At 47.1% G+C, this 17,816-nt stretch overlaps 1 protein-coding gene across 1 annotated transcript; it reads left to right on the top strand.

Moving 5' to 3' along the window:
• Window positions 1–224: 224 nt before the first annotated feature.
• On the top strand, window positions 225–17,410 carry HARBI1 (harbinger transposase derived 1). The gene is made up of 2 exons (XM_049779727.1): window positions 225–1,037; window positions 16,939–17,410. Exons 1-2 carry the CDS (start codon window positions 368–370, stop codon window positions 17,316–17,318), a joined length of 1,050 nt encoding a protein of 349 aa, XP_049635684.1. The 5' UTR covers window positions 225–367; the 3' UTR covers window positions 17,319–17,410.
• Window positions 17,411–17,816: the final 406 nt, after the last annotated feature.

Genomic DNA, 17,816 nt, shown 5'->3' with positions numbered 1-17,816 from the left:
CGGTGGGCTAGACGGGGTGGCAGACGCGTGCTCCGAGCTGGAAGAAAAGGGCCTCATTCTCCATCCCACCATCAGTCAACCTCTTCAGGGGCTGACCTGCTACACTGGGGAATTGAACTGCAGTCCATCCTATGCTAGCGATTGCAAGGCAAACACCTTAACTCTAGTGCCACAGCTCTGGCCCCTCCTAGCAGACTTCTAATGTTGTTTTTTCTTTTAGCCTTTATAGAGAGAAGAGCCATATAACTGATGGTTAGCTGATGATTTCACTGACACTTCCTTAAGTACCATCTTGCACCAGTGTCTTGATTGGGAGGAAGTCAGGAAACAAATCACCTGGGAAAGCAAGACTGCATTTGCACATACCATGGCAATACCCATAACAGTCCTTGACTGTGATCTCTTGCTGTATGGACGAGGTCATCGGACATTGGATCGCTTTAAACTGGACGATGTGACTGATGAATATCTGATGTCCATGTATGGCTTTCCTCGGCAGTTCATTTATTACTTGGTGGAGCTCCTGGGAGCGAGTCTTTCTAGACCTACTCAAAGATCCAGGGCCATCAGCCCCGAGACACAAATCCTGGCTGCCTTAGGCTTCTATACCTCAGGCTCCTTCCAGACTCGGATGGGAGATGCTATTGGTATCAGCCAGGCCTCCATGAGTCGTTGTGTTGCCAATGTCACTGAGGCCCTGGTGGAAAGAGCCTCTCAGTTCATTCATTTTCCAGCTGACGAAGCCTCTGTACAGGCACTGAAAGATGAATTCTATGGCTTGGCAGGAATGCCAGGAGTGATCGGGGTGGTGGACTGTGTCCACGTGGCCATTAAGGCACCCAATGCTGAAGACCTCTCCTATGTGAACCGCAAAGGGTTGCATTCATTAAATTGTCTGATGGTGTGTGACATCCGAGGGGCGCTGATGACTGTGGAGACCAGCTGGCCGGGCAGCCTGCAGGACTGTGCTGTGCTGCAGCAGTCTTCTCTCCAGACTCAGTTTGAAGAGGGGCTGCACAGAGACAGTTGGCTGCTTGGTAAGTCTGGATGACAGTACATCCAGAGAGTAAATGTATATCCACACAGAATGAGAGACAACTTGAGTGCCAGTACTGTAACTCTTTGAAGACTCTCCTGCTGTTTTATTATGTTAGTTTTGAGGTCCATGATGCAGTGCTCAGGGCTTACCCCTGCTTCTGCAAGTCTGAGCTAGTGTGACAGCCCAAATTGCAGAGAAGTGTGAGAAGCTCCTAGCTGACTTCTGGCAGTACTCTGGGGACCTTGTCATCCTAAGGATAGCACCCAGGTTCGGCCACAGGCAGTGCAAGTTCCCTGCCCTTTGTACTAACTCTCCAACCCACCTATTTGCAAGTTTAGTTTTGTTTGGGGGCCACACCCAGCAGTGCTCAGGGCATTTATTCTATCTCCAGCTTCCCAGGCTTACTTTTTGTTGTTTGGTTTGGTTTTCTTTTTGTTTTGGGGCCACACCTAGTGAGGCACTCTGGGATTACTCCTGGTTCTGTGTTCAGAAATCACTCCTGGAAGGATCATATGGGATGCCAGAGGATTGAACCTTGGTCCAGGTGCGTGATGCGAACACCCGACCCATTGTGCTATCTCTCTGCCCCACCCCAGGTTTACTTTTTAAAACACTAAAAGATACTTAATAAAATGGGAAAACATAATCTGATCCAGCTCGCTAACTTTTAAGAATTTATCTTGAGGGTCCAAGCAATAGTACAGTGGGTAGGGCATTTACCTTACATGTGGCCTACCCAGGTTCAAACCCTAGCATTCCATATGGTTCCCTGAACTTGCCAGGAGTAACACCTGAGCATTGCTGGGTGTGGCCCAGAAACAAAACAAACAAACAAAATAAAGAACTTATCTTGATGGGGCCAGCATGAGAATGATGCAGGGGTCAAAGTGCTTGAGTTGCACACAGCCAACCCAGCATTTCCAGCACCACATATGGTCCCCTAATACCATAGGAGTGATCCCTAAGATTAACACCAAGAGTAGGCCTGAGCACAGATGGGTGTGGCCCCAAAACTAAAAAAAGAAAGAAATTGGTGGCATGAGCCAAAGATATAGAGGGAGAAGGTACCTGCCTTGCATGCCCCCCAATCTTAGTTTGATAACCTCCGTCTTCCAAGCACCAGCAGGTCTGACCTCTGAGCACCTATCAATGGAATTCAAAGCCCCACAAAGAAAAAAAAAAGAACTTATCTCTTGCAGGGGACAGGAATATGACTCAGTGACAGAATATATGTGTTAAAGAATTGCTCTTGGGTCAGGAGAAACAGCTCAAAGGGTGGTGCACATGTTTTATGAGCAAGAGGCCGAGATTTGACCCCACCCTTCTCACTGACCACAGTACAAAGTCAGGAGTAGCACCTGAACACTACTGAGCAATGGGCATCCTCAAAATTTTCCTCCAGCTTTGTGCATGTCATGCTTGCCTTCCTACACCGCAACACAGAGTCAGCCACAGAAAGATGTACCCTTGGAGAAGAAGGCAAGTGAAGCCAAGAATAGCTTTAGTGACTCCTAAATGAATGATGTTGAAGTCATTGCTCTGGGGCTGAAATTACACAGGTGAAGTGTACATTCAAATTACTGAGCCATATCCCAAGGTTTAAAATGGGCCGGAGAGATAGTATGGAGGTAGGGCATTTGCCTTGCATGCAGAAGGACGGTGGTCCCCCGAGCCTGCCAGGAGCGATTTCTGAGTGTAGAGCAGTGGTTCTCAAATAGTGGGGCGCACCCCCCAGCGGGGGCGCGAGGTTCCATAAAGGGGGGCACTTTTTTTTTTTGGTTTTTGGGCCACACCTGGCAGTGCTCAGGGGTTACTCCTGGCTGTCTGCTCAGAAATAGCTCCTGGCAGGCACCGGGGACCATATGGGACACCGGGATTCGAACCAACCACCTTTGGTCCTGGATCGGCTGCTTGCAAGGCATACGCCACTGTGCTATCTCTCCGGGCCCAAGGGGGACACATTTGGCAAACACTGTCATAACAAGCTAAGCCCTGTTTTTATGTCTCTGTATTTCTCTGGAGCTGAGAGTTGCTGAGAGTTGCTGTGTCCTGCTTCAAACCCCGCTTTGAAAAGCTGTGCGTTGCAAAATGTACTCATTGTAGCCATTAATCCAGACATCACCTCTGACTTAAAAATCAGCTCAGGGGCCAGAGAGATGGCATGGAGGTAGGGTGTTTGCCTTGCATGCAGAAGGACGATGGTTTGACTCCTGGCATCTCATATGGTCCCCCAAGCCTGCCAGGAGTGATTTCTGAATGCAGAGCCAGGAGTAACCCCTGAGTACTGTCAGGTGTGACCCAACCCCCACCCCCTCAAAATAAGCTCAAATTTTTTTATATATTTTTGTTTTGCAGGTTAAAGTTTTTTTGTTTTGGGGTTTTTTTGTTTTGTTTTGTTTTTTGTTTTTTGTTTTTTTTTTGGTTTTGGATGCTCAGGAGTTACTCCTGGCTATCTGCTCAGAAATAGTTCCTGGCAGGCACGGGGGACCATATGGGACGCCGGGATTCGAACCAACCACCTTACCAACCAAACACCACTGTGCTATCTCTCCAGCTGCTAAAGTTTTTTTTTTTTAAATAAAGATATTATTTATAGTCGTGCAGGGGGCGCAAAAAATGTTTTCTTCTTCCTTGGGGGGCATGACAGAAAATAATTTAGAAGCACTGGCGTAGAGCCAGGAGTAATCCCTGAGTGCTGCTGGATGTGACCCCTTCCAAAAATAAATAAATAAATAAATAAATAAATAAATAAATAAATAAATAAATAAATAAATAAATATGAGCCAGAGAGATAGCACAGCGGTAGGGCGTTTGCCTTGCAAGCAGCCAACCCAGGACCAAAGGTGGTTCAAATCCCGACATCCCATATGGTCCCCTGTGCCTGCCAGGAGTGATTTCTGAGCTGGAAAATAAATAAATAAATAAATAAATAAATAAATAAATAAATAAATAAATAAAAGAGCCAGAAGTAACCCCTGAGTGCCACCAGATGTGACCCGAAAACCAAAAAAACAAAAACAAAAAAAGCAAACAAAAAGGTTAGGGGCCGGTGAGGTGGCGCTAGACTAGGTAAGGTGTCTGCCTTGCAAGCGCTAGGCAAGGAAGAACCACGGTTCGATCCCCCGCATCCCATTTGGTCCCCCCAAGCGGGGCAATTTCTGAGCGCTTAGCCAGGAGTAACCCCTGAGCATCAAACGGGTGTGCCCCCCCCCAAAAAAAAAGGTTAAAAGTGGGCTTAGATGACATGGAGGTAATGCGTTTGCCTTGCATGCAGAAGGTCAGTGGTTTGAATCCTGGCATTTCATATGGTCCTCTGAGCCTACCAAGAGCGATTTCTGAGCATAGAGCCAGGAGTAACTTCTGAGCACTGCCGGGTGTGACCCAAAAACAAAAAAAGAAAAGGGCTTATATATAGGCCTATAAATTTACTATGTGTAAAATACATTTCAACTGTCTCACACCAGAAAATATTTTTTTTTAGGATTTATCTTGGGGAAATCAAAGAGATAATAATATAGCAGGCAATGCTCTTGCCTTGTACAAGGTAGACACATGTTCAGTCCCTATGCACCATATGGTCCCCCATATACCACCAATAATGATCCCTGGGCACTGCCAAGGGTGCCCCAAAATTTAAGAAAAGAATTTCCCATGGGGACCAAAGCAGTAGAATAGGGAGTAGGGCCCTTGCCTTACACATGACCAATTTGTTTTTATTTTGGGGTCACACCTGGTGGTGTTCAGGGGTTACTCTTAGCTCTACACTCAGAAATAGCTCCTGGCAGGCTTGGGACCATATGGGATGCCAGGATTCAAACCACTGTCTGTCCTGAGTTGGCAACACATGACCAATTTGGATTCAATCCCTGTTACCAGGGATTATGGGGAATGGCCCCCCAGCCCCTACCAGGAGTGATGAGCCCAGATCCAGGAGTAAACACTGAGCATAGCCAGCTGTGACCCAAAATATTTTATCTTGGGGTACTAGAGTGTTAGTACACCCATTGATAGGGTGCTTGACTTGCATACAGCAAACCTGGCTTCGATCCCTGACATCCCTTATGGCCGCTCAATCACTGCTAGATGTAATTCCTGAGTGAAGAGCCAGGAGTAAGCGTTAAGCACCACCAAACAAACAATAATTTGTGGCCCCCAAACAAACAAAAATTTATCTTGGGGGGAACAGCAGTATTAGAGTGGGTAGGGCACTTGCATTGCAGCCAACCATGGTTCAGTATATCCCTCGAGATATATGGGGTCACATATATCCCCTGAGCACTGCCAGGGTTGATTTCTGACTACAGAGCCAGAAGTAACTCCTGAACACTGCAGTGTGTGCCAAAATAAATAAATAAAAATTTTTGTGGGGCCTGGGCAATAATTTAAGGGACTGAATATATCCTTTTCATGAGGGAGGCCCCAAGTTTAAGCACCTGGAACACATCATTTTAGTGCCACTGAAGTTAGGTAGCCCTGATGTCCCCACACACCACAATGCCTGCAGCATTCTGTGTGTGTGTGTGTGTGTGTGTGTGTGTGTGTGTGTGTGTGTGTGTGTGTGTGTATTTTAATGTGGGGCAGTTTGGGCCATATCTGGTTGTACTCAGGGCCTATTCCTGGATTAGTCTCAGGAGTCATCATGTTCAAGGGACCATAAATGTGGAGCAGGGGATTAGATCCAGTGTTTGTGTGATGCAAGGCAAGCACCTTCACCCCTATATAATCTCTTTAACACAAATCTTTTAGCCCACACTGGTCAGTGCCAAAAGAAATTTACCAGATGGGTGCTGATTGATAGTACAGGTGCTTGCTTTGTATGCAGCTGATCCGGGCTCAGTTCCCAGCATCCCATATAGTTCCCTGAGTACTCCAGCAGTGATTCCATATTACAGATCTAGGAGTAAGCCCTGAGCACCACCAAGTGTCACCCAAAAAAGTTAAAAAATAAGTACCAATATAAATATAGTTAAAAAATAAAAAAAGAAATATAGTTAGGGGGGCCAGAGTGATAGCACAGTATGGCATTTGTCTTGCACGCAGCCAACACAGGACAGACCCTGATTTGAATTCTGACATCCCATATGGTCCCCATCCCACCCCCGAGCCTGCCAGGAGGAACTTCTTTTTGTTTGTTTTTTTGATCACACCCAGCAGCGCTCAGGGGTTACTCCTGGCAGGCTTGGGGGACCATATGGGATGCCGGGATTCTAACCACTGTTCTGCATGCAAGGAAAACGCCCTACCTCTATGCTATCTCTGGGGCCCAGGCCTTCTTTTTTGTTTTTTTGTTTCTTTGTTTGTTTTGATTTTGGGGCCACACCCATTGATGCTCAGGGGTTACTCCTGGCTGTTTTCTCAGAAATTGCTCCTAGCTTAGGGGACCATATGGGACACCAGGGGATCGAACCATGGTTCTAGGTTAGTATGTGCAAGTCAAATGCTCTATCACCCGTGCCACCTCTCTGGCCCCCCTGGAGCGACTTCTGAGCGCAGACCCAAGAGTAAATCCTGAGGGCTGCTGGGTATGACTCCTCTCCCCAAAAAAAAACAAAAGAAGAAAAAATATATAGTTAAATATAGTCTACATCTGTGCAGTTTATTCATAGTTTCAGCATCTGTAAAATGGTGCCAACAGTAATATCTCTTTGGGAAAGGGGCCAAAGACCACACTTTTATCTTGATTTCATTTTTTTTGGGGCCACACCCGTTTAACACTCAGGGGTTACTCCTGGCTATGCACTCAGAAATCGCCCGTGGCTTGGGGTGACCATATGGGACGCTGGGGGATCGAACCGAGGTCCGTCCTACGCTAGCGCTTGCAAGGCAGACACCTTACCTCTAGCGCCACCTTCCAGGCCCCTTGATTTCATTTTGTGCCTTCTTTAGACTTTCAAATTCCATTTTAAGGGTCGGAGTAATAGCACAGCAGTAGGGTGAATGCAAAAGACCTGGGATGGGGCCCAGAGAGATAGCACAGTGGTGTTTGCCTTGCAAGCAGCCAATCCAGAACCTAAGGTGGTTGGTTCGAATCCCAGTGTCCCATATGGTTCCCCGGGCCTGCCAGGAGCTATTTCTGAGCAGACAGCCAGGAGTAACCCCTGAGCACAGTTGGGTGTGACCCAAAACCAAAACAAAACAAAACAAAACAAAACAAAAAGACCTGGATGGTCCCAGGTTCGATCTCAGGCATCCCATATGATCCCCCAAGCCTGCCAGGAGTAATTTCTGAGTACAGAACCGGAAGTAACCCCTGAATGCCTCCTGGGTGGCCCCCAAAAAAACAAAACAAAAAGTCTATTTTCATACAGTGTACACTGAGAAGTGAAGGGGAGTTGTTTTGTCAGTGTGTCAGAGTTTAACTTTTCAACAGCTATAGGTTCCAAGTTGATTCAGATTTAGAGAAGATATAGCGGTGGATTTTTTTTTTTGGGCGGGGGGAGGGCAAACCAGCAGTGCTCCTTGCTCTGCACTCAGAAATTACTCCTGATAGTGCTGGGGGACCATATGGCATGCTGGGGATTGAACCTGAGTCAGCCACATTCGAGGCAAGTGCCCTGCTTGCTATGATATCTATCCAGCCCCTTTTCTTTTCTTTTTCATTTGTTTTGGGGCTGTACCTGATGATGCTCAAAAATTACTCCTGGCAAGCTCTGGGGACAGATGAAGTGCTAGGGATCAAATCTAGGTCAATGGTGAGCAAAATAAATGCCCTTCCCAATGTCATATCGCTCTGACCCATTTCTCTTTTTGGAGAGATTTGTCTACACATGTGGTAGTACATAGAAACTACTGCTGGCTCTGTGTTCTGGGGTGCCTCCTGGCAGAGCTCAGGATTCCTGCAGTGGCAGGAATTCAGCTGGGATATACTTCATACAGTGTAAGCTACTTAACCTCTGTATAATTTCTCAAGCTCACCTATTTTTTTAAATGGTATCAGGGATCAAACTCATGACTATACAGTCAAGGATATCTACTTTTTTTGAGGGGGTGTGTTGGAAAGGGACACCTAACTGTGCTCAGACATCACTCCTAGTAGTGCTCTCAGGACTATATATGGTGCTAGTAAACCCAGTTCAGCCACCTGAAGACCTTATCTGCTGTATTATCCCTCTGGCCCTGTATAATCTTTTGATTCCCTTTTGTTTTAGAATGAGAGGAAATGGGAGAGATGGATACTGTCCAACATTTAACAAATGCTTATTAAAGCCTGTTTTGGTTGCAGGTACTGGAAAAGTATACTCACTGACGTTGATAAGTAAATTCGTTCCATCAGTAATGTATGTTCTGTCATATACTCTTTGGACAAGCCTCTCTGAGCTCTAATCGGAAAGTTGGAAGACCTCTGAGCTAGAATAGTGTTGCACAAATTTTCCATATCAAAAGATTCACCCAGGAATTTATTTATAAGACATATCACTGAACCCTACTTCACAAACTTCTGGATGAGACTCTTCAAGGAAAGAATCTAGACATCTATTTATAACACATGCCCTAAATGACTCATATGAATAGATAATTTTGGAAAACACTGGTCTCTCGGGGATGTGTGTGGACAACAGTCTAATATAGGGAAAGATTGGCAGGACCATGAAAATGACAGGATGTAAAAAAAGAGAGATAAATGGCTATTTTAAGCAGACTCTCGGGGGCTGGAGAGACGGTTTAACAGGCTGAGTGTATGCTTTGTATGCTGGAGGCCCAGGTTCTATCTCCTGCTCCAGATGGTCTGGATGTGGCCACCAAGTGCTGCTGGATACAACCCAAAAAGCAAAGAGGAAAAAAACTTTTAGAATAATTTCAGAGTTGCCCAGCCTGGAACTTGCTTGTTTCTCGCTTTCTTTTTTTGTGGGGACAGGTTGGGAGTTCAGAGACTACTCTCAATTCTGTGCTCAAAAATGACTTAGGTGGGTCCAGAGCTATAGCAAAGCAGGTACTGCATTTGCCTTGCATATAGCTGATCCAGGTTCAACCTCCAACATGGTCCCCTGTGCCTGCCAGGAGCTATTTCTGAGCACAGAGCCAGGAGTAACCCCTTAGCACCACCAGGTATGGCCCCCCCCAAAAAAAACAAAATCAAAAATGAAGGAATGACGTTAGGTGGTGCCAGGGATCAAACTAGAATCCCCTATCTCTTTATTATTAGTATTATTATTTGTATGTTTGTTTTTGTTTTGTGCCCTACAGTGCTTAGGACATACTCCTGGCTCTCTGCTCAGGGGTCACTCCTGCAGTCCAGTGGATCATAGAGTATTATTTCCCCTTCCTGCTTTTTGTTGTTGTTGGGGGGGGGGTTCCTTTCTTTTTTTTTTTTTCCTTCTTTTCTTTTTTCTTCCTTTTTCTGTTTGTTTTTTTATTTTTGTTTTTATGTTGTTGTTGTTTTAGACTAGAGCCACATCTGGCAGTGCTCAGTGCTTACTCCTGGCTCTGCACTCAGGATCACTCCTGGCAGAGCTCAGGGAACCATATGGTATGCTGGGGATCGAACCTGGATCAGCTGTGTACAAAACAGTGGCCCTCTTTGTTTTTCAAGCATATTTTCTTTTCTTTTTTCTTTTAATCAAGCATATTTTCACCAAGGTGTCATCCCCACATGTCCTTGATTTCATCTACCCCTTCAGAGTTCATTCCCGCATTGCCCATCTTTAAAGGGATCTGTTGCTGTGAACTATTGAGCCTGAGTCCTTACTTCAACTCTCAGCCCTGTCCTTGTAAACTGCTTTAGGTAAGATCGTTCAGAATGTTTGCTGGCTGACTAGTCATGTGAGCAATTGTAATCTGTTTAGCAATTCCAAGCCTAATCCTCCCTCTCCGGTGTCTGGCTTCCAGTGGCCTTTGGGTTAGAACCAGTTGTTAATGATGAAAGATTTTATAACAGATCTCCATGAACTGCTTTGTTCTGTTAGTTCTCCACATGAAGCCATGCTGCTTCATAAAAGAGCATTTTTTGAACATCATTTAGTATCTGTGTTTTGTATTTGTATCTTACAACATTGTTATTGTGCCTTTGCATCTTATGGAGGTTAGATTGCCCGACTAGCTCCTTCTCTTTTGTCTGACTATCAAAGCATGCCTGGTGCAGCTTTTAAACTTCTTTTTTTTTTTTTTTTTTGGTTTTTTGGGCCACACCCGTTTGACGCTCAGGGGTTATTCCTGGCTATGTGCTCAGAAATCGCTCCTGGCTTGGGGGGACCATATGGGACGCCGGGGGATCGAACCGCGGTCCGTTCCTTGGCTAGCGCTTGTAAGGCAGACACCTTACCTCTAGCGCCACCTTCCCGGCCCAGCTTTTAAACTTCTAATTTGTGAAATGAGTTCCGAGTCTGGACAACCATACAGCTGGTAGGACACTTACTTGCTTTGCACGCACCCAACCGAGATTTGATTTCCTGGCACCACATATGATCCCTGAGCCCTGTCTGGTGTGATCCCTGAGTACCACCTGATATGGCTCAAATACACAAAAATAAATTTTTTAATAATAGCACCTTGGAGCTGGAGAGATAGCATGAAGGTAGGGCATTTGCCTTGCATGTAGAAGGGTGGTGGTTCGAATCCCAGCATCCCATATGATCTCCTGAGCCTGCCAAGAGCAATTTCTAAGCATAGAGCCAATAGTAGTCCCTGAGTGCTGCCAGGTGCGACCCAAAAACAAAACAAAACAAAAAATAGTAATAGCACCTAATCTAATAAGAGTCAGGATAGGAAAATAAGTGATAACTTGGTTGTTGTGGTTGTTGTTTTGGGGCCACACCAGAGGCTCTCAGAGCTTACTCCTGGCTCTCTGTACTCAGGGATCTTCCAGGCTTAGGGGACCACAGAGGATGCTGGATATTGAACCTGGGTTAACTGCATGCAAGCTTAGTGCCTGATCCACTGAACTATCCCTCTGGTCCTGCGATAACATTTTCCAGTTTTATTTTCAATTGTTGTGGAGGTCACTCCTACTGGTCTCCAGCTACATCTGCCAATGTTCTATGGGCTATGTGGTGCCAAGGATCAAACTTAGGATCTCGTTGGGATAGTTCAGCCCAGGTTCAGTCCCTGGCATTGATTGCATCATTGCCTGAGCACAGAGCCAGGTGCAGTGCCCGCCTAGTACTGCCAGGTGTAACCCCAGAACAAAGTAACAAAACAAACCAGGGCCTTGCACATGTTCTCTACCCACTTCTATTTGGTCAACCCTGATATTTTTCAAAGTGCCCAGCATAGTGCCTGCTGAATAATAGTAGGTAGAGTCATAATTTTACTTTACTTCCCCCTTTTGGGGGGCGGGAATCCAGGGACTTGGAGCTATACCAGGCAGTACTCAAGGGTTACTCCTGCCTCTGCACTCAGGAATTACTTCTGGCATTACTTGAGGGACTATATGGAATATGGGAATCGAATTCAGCTCAGCTGAATGCAAAGCAGGAACCCTGCCAGCTGTACTCTCTCTCTCCCTCTCCCTCTCCCTCTCTCTCTCTCTCTCTCTCTCTCTCTCTCTCTCTCTCTCTCTCTCTCTCTCTCTCTCTCTCACCCTTCTTTTCCTTTTCTTTCACTATAGGGATTGAATACAGGGCCTCACATATGCAAGGCAAGTGCTCTGCAGTTGAGCCACATCTACCATTCTACATACAGTCCCTCCTTACTTCTTCCCTTTCTCCCTCCTTCCCTTCCTTCAATCCTTTCTTCCACACCCAGCAGTGCTCAGGACTTACTCTTGACTCTGTTCAGGAATCATTCCTGGCAGTTTTCAGAGGACTATATAGCATGCCAGAGACCAAATCCAGGTCACTTGCATGCAAGGCAAGTGCTTTACCCGCTACCATCTCTCAGACCCATAAAGTCAACTTTTAATGAGGCTGCCTTCAAAAACAAGTTGTATTAGAGCCAGAGAGATAGTACAGAAGGTAGGGCACTTGCCTAGCATGCAGCTGACCTGGGTTTAATCCCCAGCATCTTATATATTCCTCCACCAATATTGATACTTCTTAGATTTTTATTTGGGTGGTGGTGGTTTGGGCCACACCCAGCTGCACTCAGGAGTTACTCCAGACTCTTTGCTCAGAAATCACTCCTGGCAGGCTCGGGACCATATGGGATTCCAAGGATCAAACCCAGGTTGACTGCATGAAAAGTGGATGCCCTATCCGCTGTGCTATATTTAAAGTAAATCCCATTGATTTCTTTCTTTTTTTTAGGGGGTGTTGGATACTCATGGTGGTGCTCAGGGGTTGCACTTGGCTCTCCTGCTCAGAAATGCTCCTGGCAGGCTCGGGGGACCATATGGGGTGCCAGGCTCCCGAGTCCATCCATGGTTGGCGCGTGAAAGGCAAACAACCTACTGCTGTGCTATCACTCCGATCCTCCATTGATTCCTTAGAAGTGTAACTCTTTGGGTTGGGGTTATGGATGACTCTTAGGCAGGAACACAACATGCAAGTAAGGAGCTTGAGTTTGGGGGCTGGAATGGGTAGACTGTTTGAGGCCACCCTGGGTTTGATCTCCAGCATCCCTTGTGATCCCCTGAGCCTACTAGGAATGATTTCTGAGTGCAGAGTCAAGAGTAATCCCTCGGGGCCGGAGAGATAGCATGGAGGTAAGGCATTTACCTTTCATGCAGGAGGTTATCAGTTCGAATCCCAGTGTCCCATATGGTCCTCCATGCCTGCCAGGAGCAATTTCTGAGCCTGGAGCCAGGAATAACCCCTGAGCACTTTCGGGTGTGACCCAAAAACCAAAAAAAAAAAAAAGAGTAATCCCTGGGGACCAGAGAGATAGCATGGAGGTAGGGCATTTGCCTTGCATGCAGAAGGATGGTGGTTCAAATCCCGAGATCCCATATGGTCCCTCGAGCCTGCCAGAGTGATTTCTGAGCATAGAGCCAGGAGTAACCCCTGAGCACTGCCGGGTGTGACCCCAAAACAAAAAAAGAGTAACCCCTGAGTGCCATTGCATGTGGTAAAAAAATAGTTTAAAAAAAAGGAGTCTAGGGCTGGAGAGATAGCATGGAAGTAAGGCGTTTGCTTTTCATGCATTAGGTCATCGGTTCAAATCCCGGCGTCCCATATGGTCCACCGTGCCTGACAGGAGCAATTTCTGAGCATGGAGCCAGGAGTAACCCCTGAGCACTGCCGGGTGTGACCCAAAAAAAAAACATAAAAAAAAGAAAAAGAAAAAGGAGTCTGGGGCCTAGAGAGATAGCACAGCGGTGTTTGCCTTGCATGAGCAGCCGATCCAGGACCAAAGATGGTTGGTTTGAATCCCGGTGTCCCATATGGTCCCCCATGCCTGCCAGGAGCTATTTCTGAGCAGACAGCCAGGAGTAACCCCTGAGCACCACCAGGTGTGGCCCAAAAACCAAAAAAAAAAGGAGTCTGGTGTTTACCCCTGGCACTACATGATCCCCAAGCAGGACAAGGACTGACTCCACAAAACTGTGAGTAGCGCCAGAGAGATAGCATGGAGGCAAGGCATTTGCCTTGCGTGCAGAAGGTCGGTAGTTCGAATCCCGGCATTCCATATGGTCCCCTGAGCCTGTCAGGAGTGATTTCTGAGCACAGAGCGCTGCCGGGTGTGACCCAAAAACCAAAACTGTGAGTAGCACTGCCACCTACATACATAACACACATATACATACATGTATATAGACACATATACACATATATGAAAGGAGCTCCACTTGGAGAAGGGGAACATTGGGACCCTTACAAGTGCTTAGTTCACCACAATTACCTTCCTGGATTCTCATCCACAGTCCAGGCCTTTATTGCCCTGGCCTGTGTTGGTTCTGGGGGGCTACTCCCTTGGGAGAGGTTTGAGGAACTATGTAGTGCCAGAAATTGAACCCGGTGGGCAACATACAAGTCTTGGACCTTAACCCTGTACTCATGTTCCAAACAAAGAACCCTTTTATTGTGTATTTCATTCTTTTTTTTTTAATTTATTATTTTTTTTTTATTTTTATTTTTGGGTCACACCCGGCAGCACTCAGGGGTTACTCCTGGCTCTACGCTCAGAAATCGCTCTGGCAAGCACAGGGGATCATGTGGGATGCCGGGATTCGAACCACCGTCCTTCTGCATGCAAGGCAAACAAACGCCTTTCCTTCATGCTATCTCTCTGGCCCCGTGTATTTCATTCTTAAACCCATACCTAACTGTGGTATGGGGCTGTTCCCAGCTATGCTCAGACTCACTCCTTGCAGTGCTTAGGGGGCCATGCCATGCCAGGGATGGAATGTGGGGCTTCTGTTTGCAAAGCATGTGTTCTGGCCTGTGAAGCTGTATCTCCCAGCCCTATTTTGATTTTTGTTCAGCTATAGTGAGGTTTGAACCTGAGATCTCACATATGTGAGACTCCCCAAGGAGAAACCTAGCATTGATTTTTGTTTTTGCAGTGTTGGGGATTGATCCTGGGTCTTCAGATGTAGGGGACACAACCTAACATTATCCCCAACAGAAATCTAGCATTCTCGGGCCCGGAGAGATAGCACAGCGGCGTTTGCCTTGCAAGCAGCCAATCCAGGACCAAAGGTGGTTGGTTCGAATCCCGGTGTCCCATATGGTCCCCCGTGCCTGCCAGGAGCTATTTCTGAGCAGGCAGCCAGGAGTAACCCCTGAGCACCACCAGGTGTGGCCCAAAAACCAAAAAAAAAAGAAAAAAAATAGCACAGCAGGTGTTTGCCTTGCAAGCAGCCAATCCAGGGCCAAAGGTGGTTGGTTCGAATCCTGGTGTCCCATATAGTCCCCCGTGCCTGCCAGGAGCTATTTCTGAGCAGGCAGCCAGGAGTAACCCCTGAGCACCACCAGGTATGGCCCAAAAACCAAAAAGAAAAAAGAAATCTAGCATTCTCTGAACTGTGACCAAGCATGAGGATGGGTTGGGAACCCAGCAACTATGCAAACTGGTACCCCTGTAGCCTCATTATCTCAGCTGTCATTGTCACAATGACTGGGGTCCCCCTTTGGCTGTAGCCCTAGCATTGTTGACTGTGGTGTTTCCCAGGGGTCCCACATCTGATTGCAGTGCTTACTCATGTGGACATGGTGCTCACAGGCAGTTTCATACACATTACACTTTACTTGTGCATTGCACAAATGCTTCCCAGGGTTCATATTCCTGTTGCACTCAGATGTCTACTTGTAGTGCTTGCACACTGGGCCAGGAGCCATAGATCACTTACTCTTTTGTTGCAGGAGTGGGGATTCCAGACAGCAGACCCTCAGAGACCTGTGTTCTGTGCCTGTGGCTGGTACCAGGGATCAAACTTGACTTGAGGCTCCTAAAGCAGCCACTGAGCAACTCCCCTGAGGCCCCAATTGAGCTCTCTAAGAAGAGGCTATGTTGCACTGTAAATTCATTTATCTGCCAAATGAAGTGAGCCAGGACAATTAAACAGGGTAAAACATTCTACTGTGGTGCTAGGACATTGCACCCCATTTTTAACACTTCCCCTGAGATCATCTGCCAGACGAAAGTGACTTAAGGGAAATGTCTTGAGTATATCATTTTAATTAGCTTCTGATTTTATCTCCTTACCACTGTTACTATTACCATCACATGTTCTTCTCCTTATTAGTGTGAGATTCCACCAGTTTCTCAGTTCCCAAGGGGTGGCTCTAGGGCAGTGTTCAGGACTGTGTTCATGACTGGTCTGTGCTCAGGGAGTCACTCCTCATAGGGCTCTGGGGACCATGAGATGAACAATGTGATACCAGGGATCGAACCCCTGTGGCCAAATGCAAGGCAAGTACCCTACTGAACTACCTCTCTAGCCTGAGGCTGGGACTTTTGATCCTATTCTTTTTCTGTTTGGTTGGTTGTTTTTTTTTGTTTTGTTTTGTTTTGTTTTTTGCCTCACCCAGCAAGCCCTCAGGAGTTACTCCAGGCTCTACACTCGAAATAACTACTGGGGGCTGTTGAAGTGGTGCTAGAGATAAGGTGTCTGCAAGCACTATCCAAGGAAGGACCTTTGTTCGTCCCATATGGTCCCCACAAGCCAGGGGCAATTTCTGAGTGCTTAGCCAGGAGTAAACCCCTGAGCATCAAACAGGTGTGGCCCCCCCCAAAAAAAAAAGATTTGGGGCTTGCCCCTAGCCCCCAGGGTCCTCCCACCCCAAGCCAGGGGCAATTTCTGAGTGCTTAGCCAGGAGTAAACCCCTGAGCATCAAACAGGTGTGGCCCAAAAAAAAACAAAAAAAAAAAAAAAAAAAGATTTGGGGCTCTGCCCCGAGCCCCCAGGGTCCTCCCACCCTGCAGATGAGTGACAAAAAAGAAAAGAAATAAGTTGGGGCTCCAGAGACAGAATGGAGGTAAGGCATTTGCCTTGCATGCAGAAGAAGGTGGTTCGAATTTGGCATCCCATATGGTCCCCTGAGCCTGCCAGGAGCGATTTGTGAGCGTAGAGCCAGAAGTAACTACTGAGAGCTGCCGGGTGTGACCCAAAAACAAACAGAAAAAAAAAAAATAGGGAAAAAAGCTGGAGTGATAACACAGCAGTAGGGTGTTTACCTTGCATGCGGCCTGACCCAGGATGGACCCTGTTTCAATCTCCATATGGTCCTCCAAGCCTGCCAGGAGCACAGATCCAGAAGTAACTCCTGAGTGTGACCCAAAAACAAACAAAAAAGATTTGTGTTTTTCAAGTCTCAGTACATCTGCCTGAATTTCCTTTGATATTTTTTTTGGGGGGGCAACACCCAAATAGTCTCAGTTACTGCTCTGAGTCAAGTGCTCAGGCATCTCTCCTAGTGGTACTGGGAGACATTTAGGGGCTAGAGCATGAACCCGACGCCTCTACCCACAACACACGCCTGCTCTCCCCACCAGGATCTTCCTTTCTGCTCTGTGCCACCAGGATCTTCCTTTCTGCTCTGTCCTGTGTGTTCATTTCTGACATCTCTGCACCTTCCCCGCAGGTGACAGCGCCTTCTTTCTGCGCACTTGGCTCCTAACGCCCCTTCACCTTCCCGAGACCCCCTCCGAGTATCGCTACAACATGGCCCACTCCGCCACGCATAGTGTGGTTGAGAAGACTGTCCGGACCCTCTGCTCCAGGTTCCGCTGCCTCGATGGATCCAAGGGCGCCCTGCAGTACTCCCCAGAGAAGTCCAGCCACATCATCTTGGCTTGCTGTGTCCTCCACAACATCTCCCTAGAGCATGGGATGGACGTGTGGTCCTTGCCAGTGACAGGGCCTCTGGAACAGCCTCCCGAGGAAGAGTGTGAACCCCTAGAGTCCCTGGATCTCGAGGCCGATCGGCTCCGGCAGGAGCTGCTGCTGACTCACTTTAGCTAATGTGAAAGGTGGAGAGGAGGGAGAAGGTGCTGGGACCAGTCCCTCTCTCCCCCCACTTTTTATACACGTTTCAGTTAGTGTGGTTGAGGGTACAGACTCTGGCATAAGTGGACATATAATTTGCATTTTCCAGGGGTGAGGGATCAGCCATACTATCTTCTGTTAGTTTGATTTTTTTTGTTTTCGTTTTGTTTTGGTTTGGTTTTTGGCTCACACCTGGCAGCGCTCAGGGGTTACTCCTGGGCTCTATGCTCAGAAATCACTCCTGGCAGGCTAGGGGGAGCATATGAGATGCTGGGATTTGTCCTTCTGCATGTAAGGCGAACGCCCTACCTCCATGCTATCTCTTTGGCCCCTTGATTTTGTTTTGTTTTGTTTTGTTTTCTTGGGCCACATCTGGGGATGCTCAGGGATTACTCCTAGCTCTGCACTCAGGAATTATGCCTGGAAGTGCTCAGAGGACCATATGGGATGCTGGGGTTGTGACCTGGGTTGGCT

This window comes from Suncus etruscus, chromosome 9, assembly GCF_024139225.1.
Source record: "Suncus etruscus isolate mSunEtr1 chromosome 9, mSunEtr1.pri.cur, whole genome shotgun sequence".
Taxonomy (NCBI): Eukaryota; Metazoa; Chordata; class Mammalia; order Eulipotyphla; family Soricidae; genus Suncus; species Suncus etruscus.
This window is presented reverse-complemented; position numbering and strand designations above follow the sequence as displayed.

Bases quoted from the DNA above. Each gene is read 5' to 3' on its own strand.
- HARBI1 (XM_049779727.1), top strand. From the start codon at position 368: ATGGCAATACCCATAACAGTCCTTGACTGTGATCTCTTGCTGTATGGA. The intron at 1,038-16,938 runs GTAAGTCTGGAT...CCTTCCCCGCAG, and splicing joins CAGAGACAGTTGGCTGCTTG to GTGACAGCGCCTTCTTTCTG.